Source organism: Malaclemys terrapin, chromosome 7, assembly GCF_027887155.1.
Source record: "Malaclemys terrapin pileata isolate rMalTer1 chromosome 7, rMalTer1.hap1, whole genome shotgun sequence".
Taxonomy (NCBI): Eukaryota; Metazoa; Chordata; order Testudines; family Emydidae; genus Malaclemys; species Malaclemys terrapin.
Genome location: NC_071511.1, coordinates 128,406,726 through 128,430,374, shown reverse-complemented (window position 1 = coordinate 128,430,374; position 23,649 = coordinate 128,406,726). Strand labels below are relative to the sequence as shown.

At 45.9% G+C, this 23,649-nt stretch overlaps 1 protein-coding gene across 2 annotated transcripts in view; it reads right to left on the bottom strand.

The window, feature by feature from the left end:
• Positions 1-23,649, bottom strand: part of TCTN3 (tectonic family member 3) — an 83,695-nt gene that overhangs the window by 4,066 nt on the left and 55,980 nt on the right. The window contains exons 10-13 of one of the 2 annotated variants that reach the window (XM_054035127.1): positions 19,706-19,804; positions 18,827-18,924; positions 11,059-11,224; positions 6,724-6,861 (exon numbers count right to left, since the gene is read on the bottom strand). In XM_054035127.1, coding sequence (XP_053891102.1) covers positions 6,724-6,861; positions 11,059-11,224; positions 18,827-18,924; positions 19,706-19,804 — 501 coding nt within the window. The remainder of the gene's footprint in view (positions 1-6,723; positions 6,862-11,058; positions 11,225-18,826; positions 18,925-19,705; positions 19,805-23,649) is intronic. The other variant, XM_054035128.1, reaches the window with a different exon arrangement.

Here is a 23,649-nt window from a genome sequence, read left to right as displayed (position 1 = left end):
GCACAGTGCTTGACAAAAGTCAGTGGTTTACTCCACATCTCTGCCTTGCAGATATCTGATAGTGGCAAATATCTGAAAAAGGTGGAAGAAATCACTTGAATGCTGGTGGAGTTAGCCTTGATATTTAGTGGGAGAGGTACACTAGCCAACTAATAACATGAGGATGCATCATGTAATCTGTTTCAATATTCTTTGAGATTGAAGAGGTTGACCTTTTGAAATCTCTGGTATAGGGAGAAATAGACAGGGTGACAGGTGGAATGATTTAGTTCTGTCAATAGAGCAGAGACCTGGAAATGACTAGTGTGTGTAATTTCTTTTCTCCCAGTGATAAATGTGCTTTTCAGATGGAGACAGGCAAGCTGATGGATTGGCTCAGATGGAATTCTGAGACCACATTGGAGAGGAAGTTCTGATGAGGTCTCAGCATCACTTTATTCCTATGGAACTGCATTTGGGTTCAGCCAGGAGCACCTGAAGCTCACTTACTCTTCTGACTGAAGTGATAGCGACTAGGAAGACTGTTTCCAGAGTGAGGTGAAGCATTCTGAGAGAGGCTCAATGAGAGGCTCCATCAGTCTGAAGAGGACTATATTGAGGTCCCAGGCAGGAGAGGGTTCTCTGACCACTGTGTGAGCATGTAGTAGCTCTTAAGAAACTTTGATACCATGGGGTGAGAGAAGACCAAACATGACTGCACAGGCAGGTGATAAGTTGAAATCACTGTGAGGTGCACTTCAGTAGAACTGAGTAAGAGACTTGTCTGCTTGAGGTACAGTAGATCTTCAAGGATCTTTGGTACTGAGGCCTGGGCTGGGTCTAGGCCATTTTGGGCTACCCATATTGAGAACCCATTTCCTGTGCAAGAATATGTCCTTCTGGTAGATGTTTTCCTGGACCTGTATGGAGCAGTTTCTCTGTGGTGGTCAACCACCCACTAGCCACACCATCAGGTGCAGAGACTCTGGTCTGCATGATATGTCTGGCCACAATGCTGCAAGATCAGATCCAGGCTGTCTGAGAGATGGATCAGAGGCTGAATGGACATCTGGAGTAGGTCTGTGAGCCAGAACTGCCTTGGCCCATATAGAGCCACCAGAAAGATTGTAGCTTTGTCTCTTGATTTTGGAAATCATCCTGGGAATCAAGGGAATTGGTGGGAAGGCATACAAGCAAGCCCTTGTTCCACTGTATCAAGAAGGCATCTGTTAGCATCCTTGGACTCAGGACTCTTGTGGAGCAAAAGCTCTTGCATTTTGCATTGTCCTTAATGGCAAAAAAGTCTCTCATGGGAATCCCCACTGATGGAATATCAGTTCTGTGGTGGATCTGTGTAATGACCATTCCTGGTTGGTCATTGACTGTCCTGATTAGGAAGTCTTCTAAGTTGTTGCTGATTCCTGGGAGGTGAAGGGATATTAGTCTTACCATACTCTGATGGTATCCATTCCAGAAATCGGTGGCCTCTTGGCAGAGGAGCAAGGAGCAGGTGCCCTGTTGCTTGTTTATGTTGTTGCATGGCTGTCATATTGTCTGTGAAGACCTGCATTATCGAGTTTGAGGACAGGCAGGAATGCCAGACAAGCTAGTCTGATGGCTCAGAGATCTAGAACATTCATATGAAGCCCCATATCATTTGGCGATCAGGTGTCTTTGATCTGCAACTGGTCCAAGTGAGCTCCCCAACCTGTCACTGATGCATCCATGAGCAGGGTCTTTGTTTGGGAGGACTCTGAAAACCTGATTGCAGGTTCAAGCCGCACAACCAGTTCTGCAATGACATGATGTGGTACTATGACCTTTCTGGCCATTGGATGTTTCATCGACCAATAGACAGTCTTGAGCCAGAACTGGAGGGTCCACAAGCAAAGTCTGGCAAGTGGTGTCATGTATATGCGTACCAACATGTGGCCTAGCACTGCGAGGCATATTTGTACTGTTGTAGTTAGTTGTGACATCAAATGAAGTAAGAGTCCTAGTAGCAACTAGAACCTGTCCTCAGGCAGTGCACTCTTTCTGATGTCGAGTAGATTAGCATTCATAGAGCTGCTATTATCTGCGACAGCATGAATGACAACTTTTCACAGTTCACTAGACATCTCACCCAACTGAATAGGGACAAAGCGCAGTCCTAGCTCGCTGAGGTCTTCCGTTGTGACCTGTCCCAGATCAGCCAGTTGTCCAGATAGGCATTGACATGAATACCTTAACTCCTCAGGTGGGCCATTATCACCACAAGGTATTTTGTGAAGATCCTTGATGCCGTAAAGAGTCCAAATTGCCATACCTTGTACCAATTCTGATTCAATTCTATCATAAATCTCAGGTACTTACTATAGGCCAGGTGGACGGCAACATGGAAGTAAGTATACACATCCTGCATGTCAAGAGCCACAAACCAGCTCTGAGCCTGCACAGATGGACTTCATGGATTCACAGCTTCACAGATTCCAAGCCCAGAAGGGATCCTTGTGTTCATTTAGTCTGACCTCCTGTATATAATGGCACAAAGAATACCCTTTTTTAAAGTTTGTGGACAATATCAAGCTGGGAGGGATTGCAAGTGCTTTGGAGGAGAGGATTAGAATTCAAAATGATCTGGACAAACTGTAGAAATGTCTGAAGTAAATAGGATAAAATTTAATAAGAACTAATTCACAGGAAGGAACAATCAGTTGCACACATGCAAAATGGGAAATGGCTCCCTAGGAAGGAGTACTGTAGAAAGGGATCAGGGATTATAGTTGACCACAAGTGAAATATGAATCAACAGTGTAACACTGTTGCAAAAAAAGCAAACATTCTAAAATGTATTAGCAGGAATGTTATAAGCAAGACACAAGAAGTAATTCTTCCACTCTACTCTGCGCTGATTAGGCCTCAACTGGAGTATTGTGTCCAGTTCTAGGTGCCACATTTTAGGAAAGATGTGAACAAATTGGAGAAAGTCCAGAAGAGAGAAATAAAAATTATTAAAAAGGTCTAGAAAACATGACCTAGGAGCAAAGATTGAAAAAAGTTGGGTTTGTTTAATATGGAGAAGAGAAGACTGAGGGGGCACATTAGAGTTTTCAAGTATATAAAAGATTGTTACAAGGCAGGGGAGGGTAAAAAGTTGTTCTCCTTAATCTCCGAGAGCAGTAAAAGAAACAATGGGCTTAAATTGAAGCAACAGAGGTTTAGGTTGGACATTAGAAATAACTTCCTTCTGTGGTCAGAAGGAACTAGTCTGCAGTTGCAGTCATTCAGTCCTTTATGCTGGGGAGTGGGGGGGAGCATGAAGGAACCCTTATGGGACAATATTAGAGAAAAATTCCCACACTCCTGTGCAGGGCATCAGTACACATGAGTGAGATCCACATGCACAGGAGCTTGAAGGAGAATGCTTCTCCACTCTCCTGGAAGTTGGCTGAACAGTGGCTGAGGTTTGCCAGAGGGCTTTGGCCGGTTCCAGTATATCCTCATTGGTGGGCAGAGTGATTTTGGTAGGGTCTGACCTAGTCAAGATGCCAAAGAGAGTTTGCGTGACTTTTCCTGAATGACTATCATTTCTATATCCAGCTTCTCCACAATACATGCTAGGAGATCCTGGAATGCCCTAAAATCATTGACTGGAGGGATGGGGGCCGAATGTACTCCCTTGTCCAATTACAGTGAAGATTCTTTTAGTGGACGCTGAGGTTGTTGCTGTTCTTCCCTCAGGTCTTGGGCACTGGCCTGGCAGCTCTGATTCTGGTTTCGTGGTCCAGGCAGTGTTGCCACTGCGAAGCCTGATCTCCTCCTCTTCCGGGGTCTGTAGGAAGGGGATCAGCTATACACCTGTGCTAGGTCAGTGCCCTGTGGGGAGCACCTCCTCTGCAGGCTCTACGGTTGCTTGTGAATGATAGCAGGGAGGCTTCTCTGGTCAATGCCAGAGAAAATGCATAGACTGGTAATGATGAGGAAGAACAGTATTCCTCAAATGGCGATGCAGGGGGGTGATGTCTTGGCTCTGGTGCAGAGTCAGTAGAGATGTCACCCTCAAGGAAGATCTCGACTACTCTATGTGGATGTACTCAGCACCATGCCAGTGCCTTTGCTGGTACTGACGTCTGTGATGCCTGTCCACCCAGCATTACTCCCTTGCTGAAGGTCTTGTCCTCAAAGAAGTGGCATTTCTTCTCCTCCCTTGACAATGTCTAAAGCTGCATCTGGCCTCCGCTTGGTCTTTTCTCTCAGCTTCACCCATGTGTTGGTGTGTCGGTTCTGGGGACGGCTTTGCCATTGCCAAGGTGGTTATTGAAACTGGCTCCATCAACAGTCCTGGTGCTGGGGAGACTGGCACCAATGTAGGCAATGCCAATTTTGGTGTGTTTCACTGCCCCCCCCAACCCTTCTCGCTGCCCAGAGTGTGGTGTCTACTTGAAGAGGCACTCACTGAGCAGAACCTCTCTTTGGTTCCTTGGGGGTGGATATCTCCTCCAGGTCTGAGGCAATGCTACTTGATTGCTCAAGCAAGTGAAGTTTAGCAATGAATCCCTTGACTTGCATATCCTCAATGAAAACTATTTTCACACCACACAATTATCAGGAATGTAACACTTCCCCCTGCCAGAAAGGGCACTGGCTAAGCCCCTTGACAAGAAGGAAGAGTCCATCATGGGTCAGCAGAGCTTATATGCTAAAAGCTTGCAGTCCACCATGGCAGTTGGTGCAAAATGTCTCTTCCTGCTTTAAGGAGGGTGTACTAGGGAGTGGGGTGTCTCCTAGTGTCTCCTTCCTTCCTTTCTTTTTTATTTTTGTGTGGAATGTCCAGATCAAGGTATTCTTCTCAAAAACACACTAATCTGGAATGAGTCTGAAGCTCAAGGAAGAGTAGGGATGCAGACACTTGCCAAGTTCTGTCTCATTGCCATTCGAGGGAACTGAGGGAGGGTCACGGCTGCTCTTCTCATTATGCCCTTGCATAGAAGCATGAAAAAGCACATGATACATGTGTGCCCCTGACAGACACTGCTATTACACAATCCAATCTTGTGTGCATCTACAGTGGAATTCACACTGACACATACTCCAAGAACAATACTTACCTTTCTGTCACCAATTCACTGTTTTCTCCTAGCCCCAACCTCTTCCCTTACCACCTTACCACAAACCTCCAACCTCAGAAAACCAATTTCCAGGCTCACAATCCTTCTTGACATCCACCACTACCAGGTTCAGAACCATACCCACTGCTTGCTGGTCCTGGAGAAGCAGGGGCAGAAGCAACAGGGAAGAACTGTGGCTACAGGGAGTGAAGTGGATGTGAAATAGTCCCAAAGAAGCCTGTATCCCCTGCCTCATCCCTCTTCTGACTGCAATCTACGTTCTGCAGTGCCAAAGGATCCTGGTGGCACTGCATCCTCCAGGAGCTGGAGCAGCCTAGTACACCAGGAGTCCTCCAGTGGCAATAGGTGGTACAGCGCCCTGCAGCACACCAGCCACACTCACCAGTTCTGACATCACTGGTAGGGCTTAGCCCTTAATGACTGTCTCTCTCTTTCTTCCTCATACTCCCTTCCAGACTGGGGACATATTTCTTCCTCTGTCTCCTCAGCTCTAGTCCTAGGAAATGATGATCAAAGCCTAAAGCTCTCTATTATTATTGTGTTCCCAGTGACTCCAGATGTTCAGCACACACATACTCTCCCTGCCACTCAGTGGCATTCTGTTACCGTTTTACAGATTCCTAAACTGCAACCAAGGATCTGCTCCCAGGGAGCAATAGCCTGTATGGCATCCTTACACTTTTAATACATTATGAGCTGGGTGGATGTGGGACTGAAGAAACTGCACGCAACAATTCCATGGCAGGGACCTCTAACTTCACCCCAACACTCATTCTACGGAGTGTGGCTGAAGATGAGACATGCTCTGTGCCAAGGGCATGGGCAGAAAGATTACTCCATAGCTGTTTGTTGAATAGCATGCTCAACTCCATGGCACCAGATCAGATAGATGGACACTGGTGCATTGTGGAAGTTAGGGGTTGTGTGCAAAGGACTTGTTCTCCTGTATGATCCAAAAAGATTGTTAAACTTATACTTGATACTTCTAACCATGTTTTCCTCCAAAAGGAAGAAAAAATAACCTAGACCATAAAATGACAGTATCTGAGAGTGGACCCTTATCTGGAGTACTCTGTTTACCTGTGATCACTTCACCTAAAAATATATATTAGAGAAAATATATATTGAATGAAGTATAAAATTTTAAAGACTAAAATGAAAATTGATCAGCCCCTTTGGAGCCATTAAAAAGGCAGTAATTTCAGAACCAATAAAAAGGAAATACTTCCTTCTGCAGCACATGGAATTCCTAGAAAGAGAGAGTCAAGACAAATTCTGTGTCAGAGTTTAAGAAAAGAGGGTAATTCTATGTTTACATAACGTGATGACAAGAATAACCAAGAGTTTAATGGTTTAGGCCTAAAGTGGAAGAAGCTGCTCAGAGGTGAGAAGGATCTCCCCTTTGCACAGCCATATACAATTGGTTAAGAACATTATGGGAGATTTTGTCCACCGTCTTCTGTGGGAGCATTAAATACTTGCCACTGCCAATCTATGTGGACAAATGATAAAATCCCGTGAACTCCAACCCTTCGATACCAGAGCTATATGAAGGATCCCTCAGACTTCATGTAACCCATATGCTCCATGTTATGGCCTTTGGGGGTGGAGGTGCATAATAATGGTGCTATACCTTCAGAGACTGACACTGATACCAATACCGTGCTCCCAGCACTTGACTTTGTGGGTTGGACTGGAGGCCCACCTCAGCCCACAATACCTGGATCTTCAAGGACACAGGAACCATACAGCAGGAGGCACAATTCCCAGCCTGAGAAAAAAAAAAGGGGAACCCACGTGTTTTCACAGATTTTAAGGCAAGAAAGGACCATTAAAATAATCTAGTCTGACCTCCTGCATAACAAAGGCCACAGAACCTCACCCAGTAATTTTAGCATGAAGCACATAACTTCTGGTTGAGCCAGAACATATCTTTTATAAAGATATCCAGTCTTGATTAAAGACTTCCATCATATTTCTAACTAAGTTATTCTAATACACCTCTACCTCAATATAACGCTGTCTTCGGGAGCCAAAAAAATCTTAACGTGTTATAGGTGAAACCGCGTTATATCGAACTTGCTTTGATCCACCGGAGTGCGCAGCCCCGCCCCTCTGGAGCGCTGCTTTACCGCGTTATATCCGAATTCGTGTTATATCAGGTCGCATTATATCGGGGTAGAGGTGTAGTTAATTACCCCCACTATTAAAGATGTGCACCTTATTTCTAGTCTGAATTTGTTCACCTTCAGTTTCCAATCACTGGATCTTGTTATGCCCTTTTCTGCTAGAATAGGGCCACCTACTATGAGAAATCTCTTCCCCATGTGAATACCATAGGCGTGCGCAGCACATTTCATCAGGGTGTGTACCCAGGGAGTCCCGCCCTAGCCCCGCCCCCATCCTGCCCCCATCCACTCCCTCCTACTTCCCTCCCCCTGACTGCCCCCCTCAGAACCTCCAAGCCCCCCTGCTCCTTGTCCCCTGACTACCACCTCCTGGGACCCCTGCCCCTAACTGCCCCCCAGAACCCCACCCCCTAAGCCTCCCTGCTCCTTGTCCCCTGACTGCCCCCCTAGAACCCTACCCCCTACCTGTCCCCTGACTGCCCCGACCCTTATCCACACCCCTGCCCCCAGACAGGCCCCTAGGACTCCCACGCCTATCCAACCGCTCCCCGCCCCCTGACAGGACCCTTAGAACTCCCGACCCATACAACGCCCTCTGCTCCCTGTCTGCCCCAACCCCTCTCCACACCCCTGCCTCCTGACAGGCCCCCCCCCAGAACTCCCGACTCAGTCAACCCCACCCCCAGCTCCTTGTCCCCTGACCACCCCCTCCAGAGACCCCCCCACCCTAACTGCCCCCCCCAGGACCCTCCTTGCTCCCTGTCCCCTGACTGCCCTGATCCCTATCCATCCCCCACCCCTGACAGACCCCGGGACTCCCATGCCCCATCCAACCCCCCCTGCTCCCTGACTGCCCCCTCCAGAGACCCCCCACCCCTAACCACCCCCCTGGGATCTCACCCCCATCCAACCCACCCTGCTCCCGGTCCCCTGACTCTCCCCACCCCTTATCCAACTAGGGCCGGCTCCAGGGTTTCTGTCGCCCCAAGCGGCAAAAAAAAAATAAGCCATGGCAGCGCGATCGTGCCGCTCCACTCTTCTGCAGCAATTCGGCAGCAGGTCCTTCACTCAGAGAGGGACTTGCCGCCAAATTGCCGTTCAAGACCCAGACGTGCCACCCCAATAGCAGCCGGAGTGCCGCCCCTTAGTATTAGCCCCCCACCTGCCTAAGGCTCTGGGATGGAGTTTGGGTGGGGGAGGGAGTCTGGGTGCAGGCTCCAGGCTGGGGCAGGGGGTCGGTGTGCAGGAGGGGGTGAGGGCTGCAGGCTCTGGGAGGGAGTTTGAAAGTGGGAGGGGGTGCAGAGGGAGGGGGTGCAGGCTCTGGGAGGGAGTTTGGGGGGCAAAAAGGGGTGTGTGGGAAGGGGGAGGAGGTGCATGCTCTGGGAGGGAGTTTGGGGATAGGAGGGGGTGCAGGGGTGAGGGCTGAGGATGAGGGGTTCATGATGCAGGAGGGGGCTCAGGGCTGGGGCAGAGGACTAGGGTGGATGAGGGCTGGGGCTGGGGATGAAGGGTTTGGGGTGTTGGAGAGGCTCAGGGCTAGGGCGGAAGGGCAGGGTAAGGGCAGCCTGCCCTGCCATAAGGGGATGGGGGGCACTAGGATCCTGGGGCTGCAGACAGCAGTTGAGCAGGAATGTGCTACACCAGCAGCACAAGCAGGCACAGGAGAGGTGCACGCTGCTTTCTTTCAGGCAGGGACGCTCTGGGGTCGGGGTGGGGGAGACCCGCGGGGGGGTGGTAGGCAAGACCCATTGGGGGGGGTGGCAGGTGGGGGGGAGACCCGTGAAGGGGGGGTGGCAGGCGGGGGCCGGCCTGGGAAGGCAGGGGAGGGGCCAGCATCTTGCTGCTGCCAGGAGAGTGGAGCCTTTTGTCCACCCGTGCATTAGGGTGTGCCCGTGCACATCAGGCACACCCCGTGCGCATGCCGATGGTGAGTACCTGAAGACTATGATCCAGTCACCTCTTAATCTTAGGCTAGGTCTACATTAGAAATGCTACATTAGCACAGCTGCAGTGCTGCAGCTGCACTGCTGTAGCATTATAGTGTAGACACAACAGAGACAGAAGGGGTTCTTCTGTCACTGTAGTAAATCCATTTCTCCAAGAGGTAGTAGCTAGGTTGACCTAGTGCTGTCTATATTAGGAGTTAGGTCAGCTTAACTACGTCCCTAAAGCATAGTGATGTAGCTGGGTCGACCTAACTTTCTAGTATAGATCAGCCCTTAGATAGATAAACGTTGGATAAGTATCCTTGCCGTCAAGTTAAAGAAGTATGGGCTGGATGAATGGACTGTATAGTGGATAGAAAGCTGGCTAGATCGTCGGGCTCAACGGGTAGTGATCAATGGCTCCATGTCTAGTTGGTAGCCGGTATCAAGTGGAATGCCCCAAGGGTGGGTCCTGGGGCCGGTTTTGTTTAATATCTTTATTAATGATCTGGAGGATGGTGTGGACTGCACTCTCAGCAAGTTTGCAGATGACACTAAACTGGGAGGCGTAGTAGATACACTGGAGGGTAGGGATCGGATACAGAGGGACCTAGACAAATTAGAGGATTGGGCCAAAAGAAACCTGATGAGGTTCAACAAGGACAAGTGCAGAGTCCTGTACTTAGGACGGAAGAATCCTATGCACTGCTACAGACTAGGGACCGAATCACTAGGTAGCAGTTCTGCAGAAAAGGACCTAGGGGGTCACAGTGGATGAGAAACTGGATATGAGTCAACAGTATGCTCTTGTTGCCAAGAAGGCTAACGGCATTTTGGGCTGTATAAGTAGGGGCATTGCCAGCAGATCGAGGAACGTGATCGTTCCCCTTTATTCGACATTGGTGAGGCCTCATCTGGAGTACTGTGTCCAGTTTTGGGCCCCACACTACAAGAAGGATGTGGAAAAATTGGAAAGAGTCCAGTGGAGGGCAACAAAACTGATTAGGGGGCTGGAGCACATGACTTATGAGGAGAGGCTGAGGGAACTGGGATTGTTTAGTCTCCAGAAGAGAAGAATGAGGGGGGATTTGATAGCTGCTTTCAACTACCTAAAGGGGGGTTCCAAAGAGGATGGAGCTCGGCTGTTCTCAGTGGTAGCAGATGACAGAACAAGGAGCAATGGTCTCAAGTTGCAGTGGGGGAGGTCTAGGTTGGATATTAAGAAACTCTATTTCACTAGGAGGGTGGTGAAGCACTAGAATGCGTTACCTAGAGAGGTGGTGGAATCTCCTTCCTTGGAGGTTTTTAAGGCCCGGCTTGACAAAGCCCTGGCTGGGATGAGTTAGTTGGGAATTGGTCCTGCTTTGAGCAGGGGGTTGCACTAGATGACCTCCTGAGGTCCCTTCCAACCCTGATATTCTATGATTCTATGATAAGGGTAAGTCTCAAAGGACAATAATTCAGTAGCATAACTCAATGGTCAGACAGAGCCCAATATTAACACAAATATTATAATACTAGCATTATAACAACAACAAAGAAGTGTGTAGCGTGATCTCTACTGCACACAGTCTCAGAACTGGCCAGTAAAACATTTATACACTGGTAATATAGAATTACAAAAGTTAATCCTGCTAATTCTCTGCTTGCCTAGTCAAAGATGAGCCTCTAGATAGCATGAGTGCGGAACAACAACATCTATTTGTATGCATTAGGGCTCCTGAACTGGGTCAGTGGTCCTGACACACAGAGTAATACGTACCCTGTTTGACTCCAGTAGAGTGCTACTAACAAAAAAGGAAGAGCAAACTCTGACTCTCTCCCACTCATACAATCCCCAAAGCAATATCATCTTGCATGCCGAGCTCAGAAGAGAAGAAGTTGGGTTCAGAGTTGGCCCTCCATTCTTATTACCTGCATGCTGCAGTTCCGGATAATGATGCTGGTCCACTGATCTGTCTGGGTTGGCTCAGCACTGCCAATTATGGCCAGAGCCTGTGGGCTGCTCACCCCTTGGAGGGCCTGGTACAGCTTCTCCTGAAAGTAGCTACAGTTTCCATCCTCCATTGTTTGGGATATGCTGGAAATGAGACAGAACACGTCTTTGGCAGTCTGAGTCCTTTGGAGCAAAGAAGCCACTTCTTAATACAGAGCATTTTTCCTCAGTAATGATCCCATTTCAAGGTGTCTACTTCTTTGGTAATGATTGCAAGGAGGAATTTTGGAAATGTTAGTGTTCAATTCTGTATGGATTCAGCCCATGTCCTCCATGAAAGTAGAAGGGAGAAGAAGAGTGCACAAAACACTGACAGTGATTTGCTGCATGTTGAGGAGACTGATGGAGTGCCTCAGATATCCTGTCACCCTGGTTTTTTTGTTTGTTTGTTTGTTGGAGGAGGAGGGTATCTCCACTATCACCAGGAAGAGAATGAACCAAATTATTGACCCTGTAAATCATGGAGTAGGAATATCACTTCCTATAGTATCAGAAGGGTAGCCGTGTTAGTCTGGATCTGTAAAAAGCAGAATGCCGACGAAGTGGGCATTCACCCATGAAAGCTTATGCTCCAATACATCTGTTAGTCTTAAAGGTGCCACAGGACTCTCTTTTTACTTCCTAGAGTACTTCATTATAATGAAGGCTTGCCAGAATTTATTTTTTATACACACACACACACACACACACACACACACACACACACACACACACAATTTAAGTACATCAGAAGCAGGAAGCCTGCCACTGGATGATCGAAGTGCTAAAGGAGTACTCCAAACAGACAAGGCCGTTGCGGAGAAGCTAAGTGAATTCTTTGCATCAGTCCTCACTGCAGAAGATGGGAGGGAGATTCCCACACCTGAGCCATTCTTTTAAGGTGACAAATCTGAGGGACTGTCCCAGATTGAGGTGTCAATAGAGGAGGTTTTAGAACAAACAAGTTAAACAGTAATAAGTCACTAGCACCAGACCATACTCACCCAAGGTGGTATTCTCTTCGATTCTTCCTGTTAAAGGTAGGGGCCCGGGCAGAGACAGATGCATCATGGAGGTGAATGCCTGGCTGCGAAGATGGTGTCACCAGGAGGGCTTTGGCTTCCTTGACCACGGGATGCTATTCGAGGAAGGACTGCTAGGCAGAGATGGCGTTCACCTTTCGAGGAGGGGAAAGATCCTATTTGGACACAGACTGGCTAACCTAGTGAGGAGGGCTTTAAACTAGGTTTGACGGGGACAGGTGAGCAAAGCCCGCAGGTAAGTGGGGAACATGGAGACCTGGGAGATGGGTCAGAAACAAGAGGGAGTGTGGGCTATAATGGCAGAGAGAAAGGAGGGTCAGGACAAAACTGGGAGGCAAGATCGAACCAGTATCTTAGATGCCTATATACAAATGCGAGAAGTATGGGTAATAAGCAGGAAGAACTGGAAGTGCTAATACATAAATACAGCTATGACACTGTTGGCATCACTGAAACTTGGTGAGATAATACACATGACTGGAATGTTGGTGTGGATGGGTACAGCTTGCTCAGGAAGGATAGACGGGAAAAAGGGAGGAGGTGTTGCCTTATATATTAAAAATGTACACACATTTTGGTGGAGATGGAAGTGTTGAGAATCTCTGGGTTAGGCTAAAAGGGGTAAAAAACAAGGGTGATGTCATGCTAGGAGTCTACTACAGGCCACCTAACCAGGTGGAAGAGGTGGATGAGGCTTTTTTTAAACAACTAACAAAATCATCCAAAGCCCAAGATTTGGAAGTGATGAGGGACTTCAACTACCCAAATATATGTTGGGAAAATAACACAGTGGGGCACAGACTATCCAACAAATTCTTGGACTGCATTGCAGACAACTTTTTATTTCAGAAGATTGAAAAAGCTACTGGGGGGAAGCTGTTCTAGACTTGATTTTAACAAATAGGGAGGAACTCATTGAGAATTTGAAAGTAGAAGGCAGCTTGGGTGAAAGTGATCATGAAATCATAGAGTTTGAAATTCTAAGGAAAGGTAGAAGGGAGTACAGCAAAATAGAGACAATGGATTTCAGGAAGGCGGATTTTGGTAAGCTCAGAGAGCTGATAGGTAAGGTCCCATGGGAATCAAGACTGAGGGGAAAAACAACTGAGGAGAGTTGGTAGTTCTTCAAAGGGACACTATTAAGGTCCCAAAAGCAAGCTATTCCGCTGGTTAGGAAAGATAGAAAATGTGGCAAAAGACCACCTTGGTTTACAAAGAATGAATATAGGCAAACAACACAGGAATGCAGGGGCAAGATTAGAAAGGCAAAGGCACAAAATGAGCTCAAACTAGCTACGGGAATAAAGGGAAACAAGAAGACTTTTTATCAATACATTAGAAGCAAGAGGAAGACCAAAGACAGGGTAGGCCCATTGCTCAGTGAAGAGGGAGAAATAGTAACAGGAAACTTGGAAATGGCAGAGATGCTTAATGATTTCTTTGTTTCGGTCTTCGAGAAGTCTGAAAGAATGCCTAACCTAGTGAATGCTAATGGGAAGGGGGTAGGTTTAGCAGATAAAATAAAAAAAGAACAAGTTAAAAATCACTTGGAAAAGTTAGATGCCTGCAAGTCACCAGGGCCTGATGAAATGCATCCTAGAATACTCAAGGAGCTAATAGAGGAGGTATCTGAGCCTCTAGCTATTATCTTTGGAAAATCATGGGACATGGGAGAGATTCCAGAAGACTGGAAAAGGGCAAATATAATGCCAATCTATAAAAAGGGAAATAAAAACAACCCAGGAAACTACAGACCAGTTAGTTTAACTTCTGTGCCAGGGAAGATAATGGAGCAAGTAATTAAGGAAATCATCTGCAAACACTTGGAAGGTGGTAAGGTGATAGGGAATAGCCAGCATGGATTTGTAAAGAACAAATCATGTCAAACCAATCTGATAGCTTTCTTTGATAGGATAATGAGCCTTGTGGATAAGGGAAAAGCTGTGGATGTGGTATACCTAGACTTTAGTAAGGCATTTGATACAGTCTCGCATGATATTCTTATCGATAAACTAGGCAAATACAATTTAGATGGGGCTACTATAAGGTGGGTGCATAACTGGCTGGATAACCGTACTCAGAGTTGTTATTAATGGTTCCCAATCCTGCTGGAAAGGCATAACGAGTGGGGTTCCGCAGGGGTCTGTTTTGGAACCGACTGTTCAATATCTTCATTAACGACTTAGATATTGGCATAGAAAGTACGCTTATTAAGTTTGCAGATGATACCAAACTGGGAGGGATTGCAACTGCTTTGGAGGACAGGGTCATAATTCAAAATGATCTGGACAAATTGGAGAAATGGTCTGAGGTAAACAGGATGAAGTTTAACAAAGACAAATGCAAAGTGCTCCACTTAGGAAGGAACAAATCAGTTTCTCACATACAGAATGGGAAGAGACTGTCTAGGAAGGAGTACGGCAGAAAGAGATCTAGGGGTTACAGTGGACCACAAGCTAAATATGAGTCAACAGTGTGATGCTGTTACAAAAAAAGCAAACATGATTCTGGGATGTATTAAAAGGTGTGTTATGAGCAAGACACGAGAAGTCATTCTTCCACTCTACTCTGCGCTGGTTAGGCCTCAACTGGAGTATTGTGTCCAGTTCTGGGCACCGCATTTCAAGAAAGATGTGGAGAAATTGGAGAGGGTCCAGAGAAGAGCAACAAGAATGATTAAAGGTCTTGAGAACATGACCTGTGAAGGAAGGCTGAAAGAATTGGGTTTGTTTAGTTTGGAAAAGAGAAGACTGAGAGGGGACATGATAGCAGTTTTCAGGTATCTAAAAGGGTGTCATAAGGAGGAGGGAGAAAACTTGTTCACCTTAGCCTCTAAGGATAGAACAAGAAGCAACGGGCTTAAACTGCAGCAAGGGAGGTCTAGGTTGGACATTAGGAAAAAGTTCCTAACTGTCAGGGTAGTTAAACACTGGAATAAATTGCCTAGGGATGTTGTGGAATCTCCATCTCTGGAGATATTTAAGAGTAGGTTAGATAAATGTCTATCAGGGATGGTCTCGACAGTATTTGGTTCTGCCATGCGGGCAGGGGACTGGACTCGATGACCTCTCGAGGTCCCTTCCAGTCCTAGAATCTATGAATCTATACGAATCTATGAAAGAGTTCTGAAGGAATTCAAAGATGAAATTGCAAAACTACAAAGTGTGGTATGTAACCTATCATTTAAATCAACTGTTGTACCAGATGACTGGAGGATAGCTAACATGACACCAATTTTTTAAAAAGGCTCCAGATTTGGTCCTGGCAATTACAGGCCAGTAAGCCAAAATTCAGAACCAGGCAAATTGATTGAAACTATAGTAAAGAACTGACTGATCAGACACATAGATGAACAGGATTTGTTGGGAAAGAGTCAACATAGCTTTTGTAAAGGGAAATCATGCCTCACCAATCTATTAGAATTATTTGAGGGGGTCAACAAACATGTGGACAAGGGTGAGCCAGTGGAAACAGTCCACTTAGACTTTCAGAAAGCCTTTGACAAAGTCCCTCAGCAAAGGCTCTTAAGCAAAGTAAGCCGGCATGGGATAAGAAGGAAGGTCCTCTCATGGATCAGTAACTGGTTAAAAGAAAGGAAACAAAGGGTCAGAATAAATGGTCAGTTTTCAGAATGGGGAGAGGTAAATAGTGATGTCCCCCAGGGATCTGTACTTGGACCAGTGCTGTTCAACGTATTCATAAATTATCTGGAAAAATGCGTAAACAGTGAGGTGACAAGTTTGCCAATAATACAAAATTACTCAAGATAATGCAGCCCAAAGCAGATTTTGAAGAGTTACAAAGGGATCTCACAAAACTGGGTGACTGGGCAACAAAATGGCAGATGAAATTTAGTGTTGATAAATGCAAAGTAATGAACAGTGGGGAAAATAATCCCAACTATACATACAAAATGATGGGGTCTAAATTAGCTGTTACCACTCCAAAAAAAAAGAGAGAGAGATCTTAGAGTCATCATGGATAGTTCTCTGAAAACATCTGCTCAGTGTGCAGCGGCAGTCAAAAAAAGTGAACAAGATGCTAGGAACCATTAGGAATGGGATAGATAATAAGAGAGAAAAGATCATACTGTCACTATATAAATCCATGGTAGGACCACACTTTGAATACTGCAGTTTTGGTCACCCCATCTCATAAAAAGATACATTAGAAATGAAAAAGGTACAGAGAGGGGCAACAAAAATGATAAGGGGTATGGAGCAGCTTCCACACAAAGACAGATTAAAAAGCTTGGAAACGAGATGACTAAGGGGGAGATATAAAATCATGAATGATGTGGAGAATGGGAACATGGAAGTGTGATTTACACCCTCACCTAACACAAGAACCAAAATCACTCAATGACATAAATAGGCAGCAGGTTTAAAACAAAACATAAGGAAGTACTTCTTCACACAACGCAAAGTCAATCTGTGGAACATGTCAGTGGATGTGCTGAAGGCGAGAAGTATAACTGAGTTCAAAAAATAATTAAATAAGTTCATGGAGGATAGGTCCATCAATGGCTATTATCCAAGATGGGCAGGGATGCAACCCTATGCTCTGGGTGTCCCTAAACCTCTGACTGCCAGATGTTGGGATTGGAGACAGGACGGATCACTTGATGATTGCCTTGTTCTGTTCATTCCCTCTGAAGCATCTGGCATTGAGCACTGTCAGAAAACAGGATACTTCGGGTATATGGACCATTGGTCTGACCATTCCTATGTTATTTTACACACACAAACACACACACACACACACCCCACTTTACAGAAATCAATTTTTATTTTTAAGGATTTTTCTCAATTTTCTCCATTTAAATTTGCACAGTTGTGGAAAATTATGGGGTTGTGGTCAGACAATGACAGCAGTGTGACTTTGCACTCCATATGTTTTATGGAAATATGCTTATGAGTGTGAATATGATGTAACTGGAATATACTTTATGCAAGAGGTCTCTTGTAAGGTATCATAACAAAGGTTACAACCTACTGAATATATTTCTCCTGTTTTTATGCATGTATCATTCTTGTATCTGAAGCTAGAAATATGAAGTATAACTCTGAAGTCCTATTGTAATTATGCAAAATGTGGGCGATTAATGGTGGTTTAGAATCTTGATGGCTCTCCTTGACTAGGACAATTGTTTGAAAATGGTTTATTTACCTGCAAACCTTCTTGTGTACATGTGGGCCAACCCAGGAAGAATGGAGACAAGGGGTCTTACAGTGACATGTGATCATGTCACATAATACTGGAATCTACCTTAATCCTAGTACTTTTCCATTGATGAGGCAGTGGTGGGGACAAGCATAAACAAAATATTCCCGCCTTGTGCAAAAGCTATAAAAGGGGGTGTAGCAAGACAACGGGGGCTGCCAGTCATGAGAAAACCCCTGCTTACCACCTGAGATGTCTGCTGGGTCTAACAAAGACTGTACTGGGGAAAGGATTGGGCCCAGACTAGGAAGGGGTCTTGTCTGTGAAAGAAGCTTATTGGAACATCTTTGAGGGCGAGATATTACCTGTAATCAGTTTCTTAATGTATTAGGCTTAGACTTGCGAGTTTGTTTTATTTTGCTTTTGTGACTTATTTTGTTCTGGCTGTTATTACTTGAAACCACTTAAATCCTACTTTTTATACTTAATGAAATCACTTTTGTTTATTAGTAAACCCAGAGTAAGTGATTAATACCGGGGGGAGCAAACAGCTGTGCATATCTCTCTATCAGTGTTATAGAGGGCAGACAATTTATGAATTTACCCTGTATAAGCTTTATACAGAGTAAAACGGATTTATTTGGGATTTGAATCCCATTGGGAGCTGAGTGTCTGGGTGCTGGAGACAGGTAACATGCTGAGTTGTTTTTAGTTAAAGTCTGCAGCTTTGGGGACACGGCCTAGACCCTGGGTCTGTGTTGCAGCAGGCTAGTGTGTCTGACTCAACAAGGCGGGGTTCTGGAGTCCCAAGGTGTCAGGGAAAATGGGCTCAAAGGTAATTTCAGTACATCAGGTGACAGTCCCAAGGGGATCTCTGTGACCGAACCCATCACAAGCAGATCTTGAGATTCAAAAAATTCAAGCTTTATAACCATTAAAACACACATTGTCAACATCACATGTCAAAACATACAAAGTAAATAGCTTCAAGTCAAACTCTTAAGTAGCACTTGTTTTACTTTGCCTATCTGTAAATGTCCATTATTATCAATGGAAATATTTTTCATCAGTTTGTGTGTATATGGTGCAAAATGGATCTTTAGTGATATTGAATAATAAAAATCTAATCCTTTCAAGACTAATTATACTACTACTCCTCGAATCCAAGCCCTGCATTCCTGTATTGTGCTGTGAAATACATGCTTAGAACTGGAGGCTCAGAACCTCTCCGACAGACCTCCACAATTAATAGTGTTCAAGATGCTCTGACGGGCCCCCTCTTGTAGAGGTTCCTTGTCTCTAGTGATGCTCAAACCCTTCAAGCATGTGTGGGAGAGATGATCCGAGTCCCATGTGGGGAATTACGACGAAGATACTACATGAGCTCTACAGCACAACCTGAGCCCTGCAAACCCTGTGTGGCAATGACAGGAGAGGGTGCTACCCAAGCCTTGCAAACTTGTCTGAGGATTGGGGATGAAGGAATGGTGGAAATAGTTACCTGAGCTGGCAGCTTGTCCTCACATTCATTCCAAACTGTACCTTGTACCTGAGAGTCTGAGAGCATATTCCATCACCCTGGCTCTGTAAGATAGTTACCTGAGGGAAGGGGCTATGTGTCAAGAAGTCAAATAGAAGAGAAGTTAAACAGCATGGGTTACTAAACCAGTCCTCAACAAGATCATCCTTTAATTAGTAGCAACCTCCTACCAACAGTGCCAGTTATTGTAGCACATGTACCTAACCCACCCCTAACCAAGTTAACCACTGTGACCAAAGAAATACCCACCCAAACATGCCAGTGACACCCTCAACAAAGTTAGAGAATCCCTAAAATCCCCCTTAACTCTTACACATGATTCCAATCCAGTCATGGTCAAGACACCTTCAATATTATCATCAGTTATTTGTTTCCAGCAGTGCTTTCCAATGCTTCCCAAACATGGTCCTTTCTCTGAAGAAATACACAGAAAAATGGACACAGGGTACAGGAAAGCACCCAAAGTGGAACATGGCTATCTCTTGGCAGATACTCAAAAAACCAAACAAGCACTGTGTTAACTACATAGATATTCCTTAGACATTCACAATGTTGCTATAGTCATCCGGTTAATTTCTTGTAGAAGTGGGTCTTCAGGAGGGAGCTGAACAGGGAGAGGGTGATGACCTAATGGATGAGCTTAGGGAAGGTGTTTCATGTGTAGAGGAACGTCTGGAGATCCCTGTCAAAGAACCTTTCCCATTATCCCCAAGGGAAAGGTTAGACAAAAGCTGCAATGTGACACTCACGTAACACTTCCCCAGTTAATCCAAAATCTAAAGGGTACAGCCATACTAGAAGGTGATGGTGACAGGTAAAACCTGATATCAGAAAGGATACTTGCTGCCTGGCACCACTGTTTAGAGACAAGAGTGGTGCCCCAATGATATAGCCAGGGTTTCCACTTCTTGGCAAGGTATACGAAGGGGTCCTGCTCTGCTGAGAGGCAAGCAGAAGAGAAAAGCAAGAGAGAAGGAAAGAAAATGTTACAAAGGGAAGTGACACCATCAGCACCAGGTAGATCAGACCTTCATTCAGCACAACTGATTAAATTTTTTTTTAAGATAGGATATCTCCATTTATAAAATATCTATCTATCTCCTAGAACTGGAAGGGACCTTGAAAGGTCATTGAGTCCAGCCCCCTGCCTTCACTAGCAGGACCAAGTACTGATTTTGCTCCAGATCCCTAAGTGGCCCCCTCAATGATTGAACTCACAACCCTGGGTTTAGCAGGCCAATGCTCAAACCACTGAGCTATCCCTCCCACCCCAAACAATTCAGCCATGGGATAAACAGGAAAACTCTTTTTCAGACAAGGGAGTCAAGCCTACTTATGGCAGGGCTGAGTGTGACTAAAGGTGTTTTTTTTTTTAAATCACCCTATTAAAAGTCTCATTAAAAACAAAACCCCTATCTCGGTCTGTCTCAGAATCCTCTTCCATACTTAACCAGCACCTCTGCAACCTAGGAGCTGGCAAGCCAAACTGCAGCCTGCCCTGACACTTGGGTACCCATGCCCCAGAGACAGTTACTGAAGCATCAGACTCACACTGCCTAAGATTTTTCTGCAACAAAGTGTACTAGAGCCTGAGGAATTCTATAATCACACTTATGATCCATGTTACGCTGTCTCCATAGGGAGTTAGGTGGTTCTCCAGAAATGAACTTATTTACTTGTAACCCAGTTTCTTTGAGATGGATGCTACATATTCAACTCATTGGAATGCTCCGAGTGGTGCGACCTAAACTGTAAAATTCTACTAGCAGTAGCAGTTGGAGCGGCCACATGCCTCCCTTGCCTCCTTCCCCTCCCAAACTCTGGACATTCCAGGGCAAGGCTTAAAAAGGAGTGTGGCAGTCACCCGCCTCAGTGCCTTCCCCCGTGACCCCAAGCCTTTTGGTAAGTAGGGCTCTGAGGCAGTGGGGAAAGGGAGGCATGTAGTATGACTATGCAGAGTCCATCTCAAAGAACCTTGGTCACACATAAGTAACCCTCGTTTCTTCCTTTGAGTGTCTTCTGCATATTCCCACTCACGGCATATATTAATAAACAGTACTTTGACCTGGGATGTTAGGACCCAAAGTTCTAGTTAAACAAGGAATGCCCTACCAAACTTCGCCTCTGATCTAGATTCCAAGTCTAAAGAGTAATGTTTAGTAAAAATGTGGACAGTACTCCAAGTTGTTGCTCTACCTGTCTCTACGAGAGGAATATGTCTAGGGAAAGCCATGCAAGTTGACTTTGATCTAGTTGAATGAGTTTTGATGCTTTGAGGAAAGGATAATCTCTTCGATCGCATGCTCTGGATGTCCCTGAGCCTCTGATTGCCAGAAGCTGGGACAGGACGACAGGGGATGGATCACTTAATAATTGCCCTGTTCTGTTCATTCCCTCTGAAGCATCTGACATTGGTCACTGTCAGAAGACAGGATACTGGGCCTAGATGGACCATTGGTCTGACCCAGTATGGCTGTTCTTATGTTCTTATTAATCTTATAAATTGAGCATAAGAACATAAATACCTAGCCTAACCCGCCTAGAATGTGTACAGAAACGCCTTTACCCTTGTTTTTTGGTCTCTAAGCTCTAAACAGCCTTGAGCACGGTCTAAATTGTTTAGCCCTGTCTAACACCATGTCTACACTTACAAGTTTACAGCACCACAGCTGTATCGATACAGTTGTGCTGCTGTAAGAGCACTCGTGTAGCTGCATTATGCCGACAGGAGAGAGCTCTCCCATCAACATAATAAAACCAGCTCAATGAGCGAGGGTAGCTATGTCAGCGAGAGAGCATCTCCTACCGACATGGAGCTGTGCAAATAAGCACTTATGGTGGCAAAACTTATGTCGTCCAGGAGTGTGTTTTTTCACACCCCTGAGTGATAAACGTTTTGCCAACGTAAGTGCTAGTGTAGACATGGCCTAAGTAAAAAGATAATGCTCTCCTCATAACTAATATGTGTAATTTAACTTCCCCATCATGAGTATGGGGCTTGGAGGAAAAAATGGTAAAACTATAGATTGTTCTATGTCAAAATTGGAGCCTATTTTTGGTAAAAACTTAGAATGAGTGCAAAGAACCACATTATCCTTATGAAACACACTGAATGGTGGATCAGCATTAATGCATGCAATTGACTTATGCACCTGGCAGAAGGGATTGCTAAAACAGAGTTTTTACAGATAGGTGAAATAAAGACCAGCTCCCTAGAGCAGGGGAGGGCAAACTTTTTGGCCCAAGGGCCACATCTGGGTATGGAAATTGTATGGTGGGCCATGAATGTTCATGAAATTGGGAATTGGGGTGTGGGAGGGGGTGAGGGCTCCAGCTGGGGGGGTGAGGGCTCTGGGGTGGGGCCAGAAATGAGTTCAGGGTGTGGGAGGGGGCTCCGGGCTGAGACATGGGTGCAGGGGGGGCGGGGGGGAGAGATCCAGCTGGGGGTACAGGCTCTGGGGTGGGACTGGGGATGAGGGGTTGGGGGTGCAGGAGGTTGCTCTGAGCTGGGACCAAGGGGTTTGGCGGGCAGGAGGGGGATCAGTGCGGGATAAGGAGTACAGGCTCCAGGCAGCGCTTACCTCAAGCAGCTCCTGGAAGCAGCGGCATGTCCCCCCTCTGGGTCCTACACTGAGGCACAGCCAAGCGGCTCGGTGAACTGCCCCGTCCGCAGACGTCATCCCTGCAGCTCCCATTGGCCATAGTTCCCGGCCAATGGGAGCTACGGGGGCGGCGTTTGGGGCAGAGTTCAGAGCCCTCTGGCTGTCCCTACGCATAGGAGCCAGAGGGGGGACATGCCGCTGCTTCTGGGAGCCACGCGGAGCCACAGCATGCGCAAAGCAGGGCAAGCCCCTGGCTGAAGCACTGGAGCAGAGCAAGCCTTGGACCCCGCTCCCCGGCAGGAGCACGAGGGCCAGATTAAAACGTCTGAAGAGCTGGATGCAGCCCCCAGGCTGTAGTTTGCCCACCCCTGTCCTAGAGGTTCAAAGGGAAGTCTCATTATTTATGCTAGTAATACATTCAGATCCTAGAAGGGCATAGGAATTCTTATTGGAGGATACAAATTATAGGATACAAAATTGGAGGATACAAAGGCCTTTTAAAAACCTCTAAATTTCATCATTAGTAAAAACTGATTTTCCCTCTACGGATACATGATATGGCCAAGAGATTAATCTTAACTGAAGATAATGAAAGAGGTGTCTTCTTAAGATACAATTAATGCTAATATATAATTAATTGATGCCATATAAGGATCCACATTATACATGGAAATCCACAATAGAAACCTATTCCATTTAAGACTACAGCACATCCATGTGAATTCCTTTCTAGAATTAACAGTACAATGTGTACTTCTAATAAAAGGCTTTCTTCTAGCACCTCTAAAGGTCTATTCCTCATGCAGTCAAGAGAAGGGACTGAAAGTTCAGATGATAGACCTTCCCTGTTTATTGCATCAACAAGTCCAATATCAGTGATAAAGGTTCCACTAATCCTAGTGACACATGTACCAAAGCCGGCTACCATTGCTGTCTGGGTCATGCTGGTGCTATTCAAATCACCCAGGCTTTGCCCTGTCTTATCTTGTTTATCATTCTCTGAATGAGGGGAAATGAGGGAAAAGAATTCCTTAGGCCTGGTCTACACTAGGCGTTTATGTCGAAGTTAGCGCCGTTACATCGAATTAACCCTGCACCCGTCCACACCGCGAAGGTATTTAGTTCGATATAGAGGTCTCTTTAATTCGACTTCTGTACTCCTCCCCGACGAGGGGAGTAGCG